This window comes from Sapajus apella, unplaced genomic scaffold, assembly GCF_009761245.1.
Source record: "Sapajus apella isolate SASKATOON/1434 unplaced genomic scaffold, GSC_monkey_1.0 scaffold1332, whole genome shotgun sequence".
Taxonomy (NCBI): Eukaryota; Metazoa; Chordata; class Mammalia; order Primates; family Cebidae; genus Sapajus; species Sapajus apella.
In genome coordinates, this window is record NW_022438258.1 from 1 (window position 1) to 16,723 (window position 16,723).

At 41.6% G+C, this 16,723-nt stretch overlaps 1 protein-coding gene across 1 annotated transcript; it reads left to right on the plus strand.

The window, feature by feature from the left end:
* The first annotated feature begins 6 nt into the window (after positions 1 to 6).
* On the plus strand, positions 7 to 1,787 carry LOC116546754 (uncharacterized protein C2orf16-like). The gene is made up of 3 exons (XM_032272926.1): positions 7 to 640; positions 737 to 998; positions 1,632 to 1,787. Exons 1-3 carry the CDS (start codon positions 7 to 9, stop codon positions 1,744 to 1,746), a joined length of 1,011 nt encoding a protein of 336 aa, XP_032128817.1. The 3' UTR covers positions 1,747 to 1,787.
* The last annotated feature ends 14,936 nt before the right edge of the window (positions 1,788 to 16,723 follow it).

Sequence of the window (16,723 nt, forward strand, 5' to 3'; positions counted from 1 at the left end):
AAGTTCATGCAACTGCTTTTTCAGGGCCTAAAGCGGGCATTCCAAACAGCATACAGAGTTTTAGCTTTTCTTGGGCAGAAGTCTGGGGACAGGACAATCCCAGACAATTTGTGGGCAAGCAAAAACTATTATCCAAAGCAAAATGCCAGGGACTACTGCTTACCCAGCAATATCAAAAGAGACAGGAGGTCAGCTGACAAGCTAAGGTCAGCAGGCTCAACCATTAAGCAGGAGGACATATTGTGGGAAGGGACAGACCAGTGCAGTTCAGCTCAACAGCCAAGAAGAGCTCACTGTTTCCAACCCAGACCTCTTCGACTGCCCAAGCCTACAGGTTCCCAAAGTGATATCACTTTCCAAGCTGCCTCAGTGGAGCAGCCTCTGGGAACTGTCCAAAAGGACGGTAGTAGCAGATCAAAGAAAAATGAAATCTCCAGCCAGGAGTCTAAGAACTTGCTGACACCAGGAACCAGAGTTCACGCCCAAGGAAGAAACCTACCTGGTTCCCCTGTGAAGAGAACCTGGCACCGACACCTTAAAAAGAAACTCATGCACGGGGAACAAAACCACCCCAGCTTCTATAGGGAGAGAACCCCACGCAGTCCTTCTGAGAGGACGCGTCATAACCGCTCTTGGAGAAGCCATCACAGTCCCTCTGAGAGGAGCCATCGCAGTCCCTCTCGGAGAAATCACTGCAGTCCCCTGGAAAGGAGCCGTCACAGTCTCTCTGAAAGAGGCCATCGCAGTTCCTCTGAGAGGAGCCACCACAGTCCCTCAGAGAGGAGCCGTCACAGTCCTTCAGATAGAAGATTTCGCAGTCCCTCTCGGAGAAATCATCTCAGTCCCCGGGAAAGAGGCCATCACAGTCCCTCTGAAAGGAGCCATCGCAGTCCCTCTCAGATAAATCATCACAATTCCTCTGAGAGGAGCCGTCACAGTCCCTCAGATGGAAGATTTAGCAGTCCCTCTCGGAGAAATCATCATAGTCCCCTGGAGAGTTGTCACAGTCTCTCTAAAAGGGGCCATCACAGTCCCTCTGAGAGGAGCCATCAGAGTTCCTCTGAGAGAAGCCATCCCAGTCCCTCTCGGAGGAGCCATCATAGTCCCTCTGAGAGAACCCATCACCGTCTCTCTGAGAGGAGCCAACGCAGTCCCTCTGAGAGGAGATGTCACAGGTCCTCTGAGAGGAGCCACCGTAGGATTTCTCAGAGAAGCCACAGTTCCTTAGAGAAGAGGCACCTCAGTCCCTTGGAAAGAAGCCGTTACAGTCCCTCTGAGAAAACATGTCACAGTTCCTCTGAGAGGAGCCACTGTAGTTCCTGTGAGAGAGCCCGTCACAGTACCTCAGGGATGAGGCCAGGGAGGTCCCATGGGAGGAGCCATCGCAGTTCCTGGGAGAGAGTCCATCACAGTCCCTCTGAGATGAGGCCAGGGAGGCCCTCTGGGAGAAGCCATCGCAGTACCCTTAAGGAGAGACTCAAGCACAGCTCCCCTGGGAAGCAGCCCAGCCCTTTCAAGAATGGAACAAGTCTCCTCAAGACCACACACAAAAATCCCAAAGCAGGGCAAGTGTGGAGACCTGAAGCTACTCAAAGAGGCGAGATCCACCCCTATTATTCATTGTCTCCCTCAAGTCTTCACAGTGCTGGCCTTTCCAGCCTTTTTTCCTGCTCAGCCATTGCCTCCAGTTCCTGCGCCCCCAGCGTGGAAAGGCTTCCATGTCTCTCTACTGGGGGTGGCCTGTGAGATTCATCTGTAATTTCTCTAATAAAGCGGCAGTAACTGATCTCCCTGTGCATCTAGACTGAGGCCACTGGTTGGGTGGGTGGGGAAGGCAGGGTGGTGGGACACGAGGAGTTGTGCAAAGGTTCGGAATGAGAGCAGGGGTTTTAAGGCCGGGCACAGGATCCAAGCTCCGCCCCTTCATTGCAGACCCCACCCACAGGTTCCCAGGTCCCTCGTCGCGGTCCCAGTGGGGCGGGGTCTCAGAGGAATCAGAGGGTTACTCGTCATGTGACTCGCTCCGGCCGCAGCCCCCTCGGAAGCTGCTAGGCGGAAGTAGACGTTCAGAAGAGGGCTAGGCGGGGCCGAGCCCACATCCGGGAGAGGCGAGGAGAGCGGAAGTGGCGTTGGTCTGGCCGGCGTCCTTTGGTGAAATTGTTAGGCGTGGAGAGGGAGTGATGTCTTCCAGACTCGGTGCTGTACCCGTGAGTTTCTTGGTTTGACCGTCATGCTTTAGAGGTAGCGCTGTCGAGCCCAGAACACGCGGTCTCTCGCTTTTGTCCCATGCTCAGAGTTGGTTTTATCAGAGGCCATCGTAGGCCCCACCCTTCTAGATCAGATCACCTGTCCCCTTTTTCTTTACACGTTCTGCTGCCTGTTCCCCACCTCCTTGGGTTTAATTCCTCGCCACATTGCCGTTAGTTTCTATTCCTTTACATCCCCAATGTCTCATATCCGTTGTCTTTTCTTTTGGCCTCCCTTTTAGAGCCTGGGACAGGGCTTTGAGAATGGGGAAGACGAAGGCTCTGGTATTGTTACCCGCCTTTGCACAGCTGGAAGATAGGACAGCACATTTTTCCTAAAGAGTGTTGCCTTCTTCAGTTTGAGGTTGTTGCCCCGGGAGAGCTTCATTTCTTCTGGGCATAGGGGAATTCGTCTTTTTGTGGTCGAGGTTCAGAGGTCCCTAGCACTCACTCGTGTGCTTGTGATTTGCTAGACTTCGGGACCCACAACCTTTAAACAGCAGAGGAGCACGAGGATCGTGGGAGCTAAGAAGTAAGTGAGGTTTTCTCAGGTCCTTTTATGATTGTGTCGCCAGCACTGTCCAGTAGAACTTCTTCCTGTGATGAAAATGTTCTGTATCTGCATTGTCCAGTATCATAGCCACTAGCCCTGTGTGGATTTTGAGCTGTTGAAATGTGGCTAGTGCAACTGAGGGACTGAATTTTAAATTTTATTTGCTAAGTAAGAGGTTTTTCTAAGGTTCTTTCGTGATTGTGTGTCCAGCGCTACCCAGTAGAACTTGTGACAAAAATGTTCTGTCTCTGCACTGTCTAGTATCATAGCCACTAGACCCTTATGGCGTTTGAGCGCTAGAAATGTGGCTAGTGTAACTGAGAAATTGAATTTTAAATTTTATGTTATTTTAACTAAATAGCCACCTGTAGCTAGTGACTATTGGATTGGACAGTGTACGTATAAGCCTAGTGTGTGGTAGAGAAACCTAGCCTGCAAAAAAAGAGTACAAGTTATAACAAAAATGGAACCAATGACTTAGTGGTAATCCTGTACTTCTCCAGACATCACATTCGTGCTCATAAATACATTGATTAACTTGGGATGGATGATTAAAATGGCTGGAAGAAATCCTTGTATTTTTAAACTACTTGGTTGTAAGACTGGTTTATTATTTAGAACACTGAAGGTACCTAGTTTTTCCATGGTTAACACAAAAGAAAACATTCTTGTTAACTAGACATTAAATGGATTCATTCAGGTGACATTTATGAAATGTCTGCTGTGTGTGCCAGTTCTGTAGTAGGTTAGGTATACAGGCATGAAAAACAACTAGCAGTCTAGAAGGGGAGATAGGCAAGTAGATCAACACAGTTCATTGCAATAATTGTAAGTATTTTTAAATGGGAATTTAATGTAGCCTTTGGGGAAGGGGAGTGATAGTTTGGAAGGGAAGGATTATCAGAGCAGGTCACTCCTAAGGATAGACTTGAAAGTTGAGGAGTCATGCAGTTAGCAAGAAGGAGAAAAGTTTTTCAGAAGAGAGAACAGTCTGTGAATGTGTGGAAGAAGTTAATGGATAGCAAGTAGTTCTGTATGACTGGGATGGAGGATGAGGGATTGATTGCAGGGAGAGTGTTTAGAGAGGTTAGTAGGGGCTAGACCATGAAGGACCTTTTATGATGGCATGCTAAAGTGTTTGGATTTTATTCTGGAAGGGATGAGGGAATGAAATAGCCAGATGCTGGTCCTAGAAAGGCCACCCTGGCAACATTATGAAGGATGGATTTGGAATGGTACTGGGAAACTGGTTCAGAGATTATTATGATAACCTCAGAGACGAATGAAGAACATGTGCAGCCTATGGTGGGAACGATATATAGGAAATACACAGGGAACAATGTATAGAGAATGTACAGGTTGTGATGAGAAGTAAGAGAAGGAAGATAGGATGTCTATTGGTTTCTGGCTTTGGCAATCAGGTGAATTTTGGAGTAATTTCAGGGAACTAGGAATTCCTGAATGAGGAGCAACATTTGGAACAAAAATAGGTTTGGACCTCAGATGAAGAGCTGGTCTGAAATACAGAATTGGGAATCATCAGCTTTAAAAAATAATTGGAAACATGATGTTTTCCTCCACAAGCTGAGTATTCATGTGCTATTCTAGGGAAAGTGGTTAGAGCAGTGTTTCTCAGTATGTACCTTGGTCACCTAGAGATAATTGTTAAAAAATAAGATTGTTAGGCCCCCATCAATTAACCAGATTTGGAATCACTGGGGTTAGGGTGTGAAAATCCTTACTTTAAATTAGCTTCCTATGAGATTGTGACATTTGAGAGTTAGTGGCAAGAAATGAGACCAGAAAAGAGTAGAGAAGGAAATCATGGTGAACACCAGCTTTTAAAGATTGAGTAAAATTAAATACGTTTACAAAGGATACCAAGATGAACTAAAGTACTTTTCTAATGAAACCTAAATATTTGCACATAGAAGAATGAGCTAGGGGCTTTTAAAATTTTTTGGTACATCAGAAAGGAGTTGAAAATAGGCTAAACATTTTGTTTGTGATCAGAAGCTGAGAGTTGCTGCACTGGTGACAACAAATTATAAAATAATTACAATTATGATATTTTGTCACAATAAAGCTTTTTCCTGTTCTGTATATGGAAGGAAAGTTTGAGCTTAATCTGGTTTTTAATAAATAATCAAATATCCTGGGGTTGATAGGTAGATAGTGTAAAATACTTGAGAATTATTTTTGTTGAGTCCTTTAAAAATAAAACATGAGACCTGGAAGGAAGGATCCCTAACCACCTTGACTTAACCTCCAACATGTTAATTATGCTGGTCTTATGAACTATTGCCTTTTCAGTATGCTTATGCTTATTCATAAGAGGGTAGACGTGTACTGTATTTCTGAGTCCTACACTGATAGTAAGAAATTCCTACATGGAGAGTTTCCTGAGAGTCATTCCCTGGGGCTTGGTTCTTAATGGCTTGCTGGTACCATTAAGTCTTTTTTGGTTTTTGTTTTGTTTTGTTTTGTTTTTGGAGATGGAGGCTCATTCTGTCATCCAGGCTGGAGTGCAGTGGCATGATCTCGGTTCACCGCAACCTCTGTCTCCCACATTTAAGCAATTCTCCTTCCTCAGCCTCCGGAGTAGCTGGGATTACAGGTGCACACCGCCACTCCTGGCTAAGTCACTGTATTTTATAGTAGAGACAGGGTTTCACCATGTTGCCCAGGCTGATCTTAACCTGAGCTCAGGCAGTCTGCACACCTCAGCCTCTCAAAGTGCTAGGATTACAGGCATGAGCCACCACGTCTGGCCCATCAAGTCTTTCTAGCATTGTTTGCGATGATCGGTTTTGGCTTTAGAGGCCTGCCAATCCATTAAATTTTTAAAATACCTGTATCGAGGTATACTTAGAGTACAATAGACTGCACATATTTAAAGCATACACTGTGGTCAGCTTTGACCTATGTCTGTACCCGTGAAACCATTGCCACAATCACGATAACAAACATTTTTGTCTCTCCCAAAAGTTTGTTCATGTCTCTTTGCCATTTCTTCCTCTATTCCTGTCTACAGGCACCACTGTACAGTGGTTTGCATATTTCAGGATTTTATATAAATGAAGTCACCCAGGATGTTCTCATTTTTTTCATGATTTCTTTCACTCAGAATAATGATTTTGAGATGAAAAATAGTTTCTATTGCTGAGTAGAATTCCATTATGGATACCATAATTTGTTTAGCCATCTATCTTGATGGGCATTTGAGTTATTTTCAGTTTTAGGTGTCAGTAGGCTTCTATGAACATTCTTGTGCAAGTCTTGTGTAGACAAATGCTTTCATTTCTTCAGATAAATATCTAAGGTGGCATTTACCATCATAGGTTGGTTGATTCATATGGCAGGAGTATGTTTCATTTGTTTTTTTAAGAAACTACCTGTTTTCCAAAGTGGTATTATTTTGCATTCCAACCAGCAATGTATGAGAGTCAGTCTTTTCAATTTTAGCTAATTTAATGGATGTGTAGTGGTATTTCACTGTGGTTTTGTGGGGTTTTTTTTTTTTCTTTTTTTGAGACAGGGTCTCCCTCCGTCACCTAGGAGTGCAGTGGCTTGATCTCAGCTCACTGCAACCTCCGCCTCCCAGGTTCAAGTGACTCTCCTGTCTTAGCCTTCTGAGTGGCTAGGATTACAGGCGTGCACCCCCATGGCTAATTTTTGTATTTTTAGTAGAGATGGGGTTTCACCATGTTGGCCAGGCTGGTCTCAAACTTCTGACCTCAAGTGATCCTCCTGCTTTGGCCTCCCAAAGTGCTGTGATTACAGACACGAGCCACCACACCTGGCTTAATTTGTGGTTTTTAATTCATCATATATGAATAATAGTGTTGAGCATCTGTTTGTATTCTTTTTTTTCCTTTTTTTTTGCATCTGTTCATAGTCTTATTGGTCATTTCTATATCTTTTTTTGTAAAGTGTCAGTTTACATTTTTGTCCAGTAAAGAAATGTAGGTTATCTTATTGAATTGTATTTTTAGAAATCTGTTCTGAATATAACTCTTTTGTCTGTTATATTTCCTTCCAGTCTAGTTTGTCTTTCCTTTTCTTAATGGTGTCTTTTGAAGAGAAAAATGTTTTATCATTTTTTCCCTTATGTTGTATGCTTTTATGTATCATATTTAAGAACCCTTCGCCTCCCCAGAGATTGTAGTGAGTCGAGATTGCGCCACTGCACTCCAGCCTGGGTGACAGAGTGAGATTCTGTCTCAAAAAACAATAATAATTAATAAAAAAAGAAACTTTTGCCTCCCTAATTGCAAAGATACTCTCTGGTCTTTTCTCCTAGAAGTTTGTAGGTTTTATATTTAGGTCTGTGACTCATTTAGAGTTAATTTTTGTGAATGTTTTATGGTAAGGGTCAATGTTGACTTTTTTTTCTATTTGTATACCCAGTTGTTGGAAAGAGTTTTCTTTCCCTATTGAATTGCATCAGCACCTTTGTCAAACTTTACTTCCACATGTGTACGTGTAGGTCTGTTCGTGGACTCTCCTTATTCTCTTCCATTGATGTTTATTTAGACTCTTGAAATTAGATAGTAAGTCTTCTAACTTTAGGGTTCTTTTTCAAAATTGTTTTGGTTATTCTCAGTTCTTTGTATTTTTATGAAAATTACAGAATTGGGTTGCCAACATCTATTAAAAGAAGCTTGTTGAATATTTATTGGTATTATACTGAATCTATAGATTCCTTTGGGGAAAATTGCTATTTTAACAATACTGAGTTTTCTGGTTTATGAACAAGCTATATTTTTCCCCTTATTTAAGTTTTTTTTTTTTTTTTTTTTGAGAAGGAGTCTTGCTTTGTGACCCAGACTGCCAGGCTACCATGCTGGAGTGCAGTGGCACTATCTCAGCTCACTGCAACCTCTGCCTCCTAGCTACAAGTGATTCTTCTGCCTCAGCCTCCTAAGTAGCTGAGATTACAGGCACACGTCACCACACCCAGCTACTTTTTGTATTTTTAGTAGAGATGGGTTTTCACCATGTTGGTCAGGCTCATCTTGAACCCCTGACCTCATGATCTGCCCACCTGGGCCTCCCAAAGTGCTGGGATTATAGGCATGAGCCACCTTTCTGGCCTATTTAAGTGTTCTTAATTTCTTTCAGCAATTGTTGTAGTTTCATTGTAAAAGTCTTGAACGTCTTTTGTTAGGTTTGTTCCTAGGTGTATTATCTTATTCTGGTGTTACTGTAAATGGTATTCTTTTTATAATGTCATTTTCTTGTTGGTTGTTGCTAGTATATAAGAATTCATTTGACTTTGTATGTTATCCTTGTATCCTGACACTTTATAAATTCATTTATTAGTTCTAGTAATTGTTTTGTAGATTCCTTGGGATTTATTTTGTAAATAATAATATAATCTGCAAGTAGGGACAGTTTTGCTTTTTTCCTTTTGATCTTTTTAAAAACCTATCGCAATGGCATTCATCAGTGAAACTATGTGAGCCCGAAGTTTTCACTTTGGGAACTATTTCATACATTCAGTTTATTTAACAGATATGGGGCTATTTAGATTTCCAGTTTCTTCTTGTGTCTGTTTTGGTAAGTAGTAATTTTAAAGAAATTTGTTCACTGTAATTTTTCCATTGATTAGCATAAAGTTATTCAAAGTATATTATTATTTACTGTCTGTATAATCTGCGATAACCACTCTTTCATTTTTGTTATTGGTTATTTGCAATATCTTTTATTCTTGATCAGTCTAGTTACAGAGTTGTAAATGTGATCATTTCAAAGAACCGCATTTCCTCTGTTGTCTGTTTTCTAGTTCATGAGTTTCTCCTCTTACCTTTTCTTTGGTTTACTTTGCTTTTCCTTGAACTTTTAAGTCATTGATTTTAGATCTTTTCTAGTATAAGCGTTTAGAGCCTTAAGTTTCTTTCTAAGTATTGCGTTAGTTGCATCCTACAGATGTTGATATGCATACTTTTGGTTTTTTTCAGTGCAAAATATTTTCAAATTTCATTTGTGATTTTATTTTTGACCTATGAATTATTTAGAAGTAGATTATTTAATTTGCAGGTATTTGGATTTTTTTGTGTGTTTTCTGTTTTTAGGTATCTTCCTATTATTGATTCCTAAGTTAATTTCAATGTGGTCAGACAATACACCATGTAATTTTCATCCTTTTAATAAAAGTTAAAGTTGATGGCCCAACGTAAGATCTAGCTTAATGAATGCACAATGTGCACTTGAAGAGAATATATATCCTGCAGTTGTTAGATGTAGCGTTGCATAACTGTTAACTAGAGCAAGGTAGCTAATAGTGTATTTCAGATCATTTTTGTCTTTTACTGAATTTTTGTCTAGTTCTATCAGTTGCTAAAAGGAGGAGGTCTTAAATTTTCTGCTAAGATTGTGGAATTGTCTATTTTTCCTTTTAATTCTGTGAATTTTTGCTTTGTGTACTTTGAGGCTCTATTATTAGATACCTACAGTGGATAATTATGTCTTCCCAATGATTTGACACTTTGTCATTATGAAGTGTCTCTTTTTGTCTTTGGGAGTACTCTTTGTCTTGAAGTCTGTTTTATCTGACATTGAAATAGTCATTCCAGCCTTCTTATGTTTGCTGATTGTATGATACAATTTTTTCATCTGTTTACTTTCAATCTACAGATACCTTTATATTTTAGTGTGCTTCTTGTAGGTAGCATATAATAGTAGGGTATCTTTTTTTTTTTTTTTTTTGAGACGGAGTTTCGCTCTTGTTACCCAGGCTGGAGTGCAATGGCGCGATCTCGGCTCACCGCAACCTCCGCCTCCCGGGTTCAGGCAATTCTCCTGCCTCAGCCTCCTGAGTCGCTGGGATTACAGGCAAGCACCACCATGCCCAGCTAATTTTTTGTAGTTTTAGTAGAGACGGGGTTTCACCATGCTGACCAGGATGGTCTCAATCTCTTGACCTCGTGATCCACCCGCCTCGGCCTCCTACAGTGCTGGGATTACAGGCTTGAGCCACTGCGCCCGGCCCGGGTATCATTTTTTAATTTGTCAATAGCTGACTTGTAATTGGAGTGTTTAGACTGTAAACATTTAAATTATTTGTTGGTATGGTTGGATAGGTCTATGCTTTTATTTTTTGTTCCCTGTTTATCCCTTGTTTTTTGTTCCTCTGTTTCTTCTTTGGGATTATATGAATGCTTAGTTGTCTGCTCCTCCCACCTCTTGTTTTTTAGAGGACCGTGTCTTGCTCTGATGCCCAGGCCGGAGTTGGTGGCACCTTCATTGCTTATTGGGCTCAAGTTGTCCTCCCACCTCAGCCTCCCAAGTAGCTGGGATTACAGAGGTGTCAGGCATCTACGCTGGCCTATTTACCATTTCCGTTGCTCTTTCTTCATTCTTAAAAATCCAAGTTTCTCTCTGGTATTATTTTTCTTCAGCTGGAATCATTTGCGTTAGCATTTCCTATGGAGCAGGTCTGCTTACAATGAATTCTCTTAGTTTTATTTCGGAGGATATTTTCACTGGATATAGAATTCTGACTTGACAAATTGTTTTCTCTCAAGATTTTAAGGATATGTCTTTTCTTTTTCTCCATCTTCTCAAGCATTTATCCTTTGCGGTATGTACAACCCAATTACACTCTTTTAGTTATTTTAAAATATACAATTAAGTTCCTAAAATTATTTTTTGGCCAGGCACCGTGGCTCACGCCTGTAATCCCAGCACTTTGGGAGGCCGAGGTGGTGGATCACAAGGTCAAGTGATCGAGAGCATCCTGGCCAACATGGTGAAACCCCATCTCTACTGAAAATACAAAAAAATTAGCTGGTGTGGTAGCGTGCGCCTGTGGTCCCAGCTATTCGGGAGGCTGAGGCAGGAGAATTGCTTGAACCTGGGAGGCAGAGGTTGCAGCGAGCTGAGATTGCGCCACAGCAATCCAGCCTGGCACCTGGCGACAGAGCGACGCTCTGTCCCCACCAAAAAATTATTTTTTGTAGAGACAGGGTCTTGCTATGTTGCCCAAGCCATTCTTGAACTCGTGGGCTCAAACAGTACCCCTCCCTTGGCCTGCCAAAGTGCTTGGATTACAAGTGTGAACCATTACATTGGCCGATTTTAAAGTTACTGTACTGTGTTCTCGCCTTGGTTTCTGTTGAGAAACACATGGTCATTTAAATTATTTCCTGTAATGTAATATGTCACTTTTCTGAAGCTTTCCAGTCTAAAACAAAATTGTTGGCTTTGAATAGTTTCTTATTTATTAAAAACTTTTTTTGAAACAGGGTCTAACTCCCATTGCCCAGGCTGGAGTGCACTGGCACAACCTCTGCCCACACATCCTCCTGGGCTCAGATGATTCTCCCACCTTATCCTGCTAAGTAGCTGGGACTACAGATGCACACCACAATGCCTGGCTAATTTTTTGTATTTTTAATAGAGATAGGGTTTCACCATGTTTCCCAGGCTGGTCTTGAATTCCTGGAATCAAGGGATCTGCCTGCTTCAGACTCCTAAGTATCTGGGATTACAGTCACCTCCTGCCTCAGACTCCTAAATATCTGGGATTACAGGCACCTGCCACCACACCTGGCTAATTTTTGTATTTTTAGTAGAGATGGGTTTCACCATGTTGGCCAGGCTAGTCTTGAACTCCTGAGCTCAGGTGATTCTCCAAAGTGGATCCTGGCCTCCCAAAGTGCTGGGATTATAGTCATGAGCCACTGTGCCTGCCCCCTCCCCAACCTTTTTTTTTTTTTTAATTAAGAGATGGGGTTTCACTATGTTGTCCAGGCTGACCTTAAACTCCCAGCCTCAAGCAATCCTCCTGTGTTTTCTGAGTAGCTGGGATTATAATCACGAGCCATCTTTATTATTTTTAAGTGTACAATTCAGTGGTAATAAATACATTTATATTCTTTTTTTCCCTCTCTTTACCTTCCCCCCATCTCTCCCCTCCCCTTCCAGGCTGAATAATTTCATTAAGATGTGTCTTCACTGGGCACTGTGGCTCCTTCCTGCAATCCCAGCACTTTGGGAGGCTGAGGTAGGAAGATTGCTTGAGCCTAAGAGTTTGAGGCCAGCCTGGACAACAAAGTGAGACCCCGTCTCTACACACACAAAAAAAGAATGAGCTGGGTATGGTGGTACATACTTGTGGTCTCAACTACTCAGGAGGCTGAGGTGGGAGGATTGTTTAAGCCTGAGAGGTGGAGGCTGTGCTTGAGCCACTGTACTCCAGCCTGAGTGACAGAGTGAGACCCTGTCTCAAATAATAATAATAATAGTAATGAAGCGTTTTGCACCAGCCTGGGCAACACAACAAGACCCCATGTCTATGAAAAAACACAAAAATTTAGTGGGCCTGATGGTGTGTACCTGTGGTCCCTGCTACTCAGGTATGGTGAGGTGGGAGGATCACTTGAGCCAGAGAGATTCAAGCTACAGTGAGCCATGTGCCACTGTACTCTGGACTGGGCAACAGAACGAGACTCTGTTTCAAAACCAAACAAAAAGATGTGTCTTGGTATATTTTTCTTTGAGTTATCCTATTTGGTGTTTATTGAGCTCCTTAAATCTGTAAATTTATGTCTTTGACCGAGTGTGGGGGATTTTCCACCATTTTTTTTTTTTTCAAATGTATTTTTCTGCCTTAGTATCTTTCTCCTCTCCTTCTGGGATTACAACTACACTTAGGTTAGAACTTTTGGTATGGGGGCTCTGTTGACTGTTGTTCAATCTTTTTTTCTCTTTATTCTTCAGACTGGGTCATTTCTGTTGATCGATCTTCAAGTTCACAGAGTCTTTCGTCTGTCCCCTCCATTACTGAACCTATCTGATGAGTTTTTATTTCAGACATTGTATTTTTCAGTTCTAAGATTACATTTGGTTCTTTTTTATGGTTTCTTTTTCTGCGGATGATTCCTACCTTTCATTGCTTGTGTGTTTTCTTTTATAAGAAAGAAATTTATAAGGAAATACTTTTTACTGAAAGTATTTGATAGTTCCAACATCTAGATTACCTTAGGGTTGGCATGTTTGATCATCTCTTCCTTTGAAAATTGCTCACATTGGCTGAGCATGGTGGCTTCTGCTTGTAATCCCAGCACTTTGAAAGGCCAAGGTGGGCAGATCACCTAAGGTCAGGAATTCAAGACCAGACTGGCCAACATGGTGAAACTCCATCTCTACTAAAAATACAAAGAAATTAGCCAGTCATGGTGGCGCATGCGTGTAATCTCAGCTACTTGGGAGGCTGAGGCAGGAGAATAGCTTGAACCTGGGAGGTGGAGGTTGCAGTGAGCTAAGATTGTGCCACTGAACTCTAGCGTGGGCAACAGCAAGACTCCATCTCAAAAATAAATAAATAAATAAAAGGAAAATTACTTACATTTTCCTGGTTCTTTGTGTGTTGCATAAGTTTGGAATTTATCCTCAACATTATGAATACTTTTTGTGTAGATTTCAGGTTCTATTTTAATTCTTTTGGGGAATGTTGCCATTTCTGTTTTAGCAGGCATCCCTGCTTTAGGTTCAGGCCAAAACTTCTGTCTTGCTTTTTGGAGGCATTGGTTAAAATCTTAGTTCTGTTCTTTATGTCTTTGCTATGATGATTTGGGCTGTCCCATACATGAATAGCCCAGGGGCTGGTCTGAGACTTCTGCAGGTATTTCCAATCTTATTTCAGTTTGCCAAGCTTTTGCTGCTTTGGGTCACATTAGAGTTCAAATCTTATTTTGGTTTTCAAAGTCTTTATTAGGCTGTTATGTATGGGTACATTCCACATATTCATGGCTAAGGCCAACTTGTGACTTGTGTGGATTCATACACTGAATTAAGTGATTCTCGTTTTTTGTCTTTCTCTCCAGCTTTCCCCCTTCCCCATCCCCTAATGTTGGTCTACAGGGACCTTTTTTCCTAATTTGCTTGGTCAGAAAGAAGGGAGTTTCTAGAGTTAAATGTGCCCATGGTGTTCTGCAAGTGGGGTTCATCCTTGTTGCAGATTCACACATGAGGGAAAAAGACAGAACTGGAAAACTCACCTCATTTGGGTCACTTCTCCCAGCTTTGACTTCCCTGTGTAATTTACTTGTTTTTGTTTGCTTTACAGAGTCCAATCAGCAGGAGGGGTGGGGCTTAGTGGGGTTAGCTGCCCCACCAGAGCCAGGACTTCTGTGTATTAAATCTGTGCTATTGGACCTCATGTGCGGAGAGCTGAAACTCATTCTTCTGTTTGTAGCATACTGACATAACCAGTCTCTGTTATGTTTACTTATTCCCATTTCCATCCCTTCCCTCCTAGAGGAAACTGTATAAACAAGTGTGATGTTTGCCCTTAAATATTTATGACTCCTTTAAAAATAAGCTGTGTTTATGTGAGGATTTGTTTTTAGCTTGCTGAACTGACATTGTGCTAGAGATGTTGTTTTGTTTCTTTTTTCATTGAATAGTATACTTTTTAGTTATGTTCATGTCTCTATGTATAGAATTGGTTTATTGCTTCTAATAGCAACATAGTATTCCATAGCAGGCATCTATCACATTTTACAAGGGTGGTCACTGTGTTACTTCCAACTCCCTGCTGTCACAGACAAACCTCTCTATGTATAATTCTTCTTTTTTTTTTTGATATGGAGTTTCACCCTTGTTTCCCAGGCTGGAGTGCAATGGTGTAATCTCAGCTCACTGCAACCTCTGCCTCCCGGGTTCAAGCAAATCTCCTATCTCTGCCTCCCCAGTAGCTGGAATTATAGGCATGTGCCGCCACACCCAGCTAATTTTTTGTATTTTTAGTAGATACGAGGTTTCACCATATTGGCCAGGCTGGTCTCAAACACCTGATCCACCCGCTTCGGCCTCCCAAAGTGCTGAGATTACAGGCATGAGCCACTGTGCCTGGCCTCTATGTGTAATTCTTATTAGCTCTACATCTAACATGTTATCTTGAATCTACCAATTCAAGTTAACTTTTTTTCCTTTTGTTTACTCTTTCTCCCATGGGCTGTCTCCATACAGCAGCCAGAAGAATCTTTCTGAACCATACATCTAAATTAAGCCTCACAGGTATTGAGCTGGAAAAGGGAAAGGGAGGTTCTAGGAGTCCCTAGATCACTCTTGGAGAACTGCTGCTGTACTGCATCTTGAGCCATCTACAAGAATGTCTGCTGCTTTGTAGTTACACAGTCAACTGTCATACTGACTGGTCTTAGATTTTAGACTCTGGATTCAGCCGTATACCAGAATTCTCTGAGCAGATTAATTCATACAAGATAGAATCCCTCCTTTAGCTGTGGCAGCTAAGTGTCATGTTGCCTAAATAAGATGGGGCATCAGGGTTTAGGGAGAATGCTGAGGGAGAAGAAAGATGGGTCAGATTAGGCCCTACAGACTATTTCTTTCCCTTAGAGATACCCTTGAGTTACCGTGCCTCTGTCAGAGAAATAGAGAGGCTGGGTCAGACCAGGTTACAAATCCAGGGAGTCTTCTGAAGGGTCACAGAACAATCTTATTGCTTTGGCTACTTTCTTTTCTTAGATGAATCTAGGAAGGAATGTCTACTTGGACTGCAAAGTGATCATTTATGTGTACTCCTTACTCTTGCTGATTACAGTGAAGAATGATAATAATTGCACATGTTGTATTAGATCAGCTATTGTTATTGTTAGGTGATTACAACTTACATTCTGTTTTTATAAAAGCAGGCTTCTTAGTTTTCTGCACAGGTAACCAACCTGGTTATAATATAAAAGAATGTATAGAAATTTTGCTACAGACCTTCCTTTGTGGTGTATATTTTTATGTTGTATTAGTAGCAGGACCCAGTGCTCCATAAAGGATAATAGTTTCCAGTACACTATTCCTCATGATGACTCCTTAAGTGGTTCATCATCTGCCTCTTTGTGTGAACCAGTGAGTGATTTTCCAGCTTTTCAAAAATCTACCTACTGGATGAAGATGAGAAGGATCAAGCCAGCTGCTACTTCTCATGTTGAAGGTATCAATATCAGTGTCTTCTTATTCCAGAGACGGAACACTCCCTAAAGTTATAGTTTGAGATTATTGTAAATACCTCTTAAGAGTATTAAATGCCAGATATTTGTTTCTCATTAGTGATTTAAAAAAATTTAAGGTGTTAGGCTATTGGATCCTGTTAGCTTCATGAACTGTTCCTCTAGCTGATACAGTGAAATTCTGCTAATCTTACTCCTCTAGGTTATAATTAGCATTTGATTTTCCTCTTTGTAGGATTTGAACTTCTTTTCCTCTTCTAGTTTGAACTTCTGTTGAGGATTTAGGAGCTGGTGTAGGGGTTATTTAGGGAAGAATATTCTAGATGGTCATAGTCTCAAGGGTCCTTTGGTAGCTAGCCCCCTATCTTGAGCAATTTTTGTGTTCCTTTTTAGTCTCAAATCAAGATTAAGCAAAACACATTGCCTGAAGGCCCGTACTGTTTATAAGGAACAATGGATGGTTTGGGATAGATAACAATGTAAAAAGAAAGAGAGAGGTTGGGTCAGTTAATGAGAACCAGCTTCCCTAAAAATCTCACAGATAGTTCCTGAGTCCTGTGTTCACTGATGCTTTTTCCCTTTGATGGTCTCGTGAATGATGTTTTGAAGGCAGGCCTAGCTGTTATTTACAAAGTGTGCTGAGTTTTTGTTTTGTTTTTGTATGGTACTTTAGGATCAGGTGGAGCATCAACCAAGGGAAAAGGGAAACCCAGGCAGGAAGAAGATGAAGACTATCGAGAATTTCCTCAGAAGAAACGTAAGCTTTATGGTAAGGCAGTAACTTTGCTACTTCTTTTTTCCTTGGGTGACTGGGCTTTATTCTTTGAGGGTAAAAGCAAAAGAGACCTTAGTTTGAGCCCTTTAGTGACCTCTGAGCCCTTTGAATTGTTTAAGAGGGAATGGTCTCCATCCTGCCACCTTATACCCTTTCATTCTGTCATGACTTAGGC

Excerpts from the sequence above, each read along its gene's own strand:
- LOC116546754 (XM_032272926.1), top strand. The coding sequence starts at position 7 with ATGCAACTGCTTTTTCAGGGCCTAAAGCGGGCATTCCAAACAGCATAC. Across the intron at positions 641-736 it reads TCATAACCGCTCTTGGAGAA|GCCATCGCAGTTCCTCTGAG; the intron begins GCCATCACAGTC and ends TCTCTGAAAGAG. Across the intron at positions 999-1,631 it reads CATCATAGTCCCCTGGAGAG|AAGTCTTCACAGTGCTGGCC; the intron begins TTGTCACAGTCT and ends ATTGTCTCCCTC.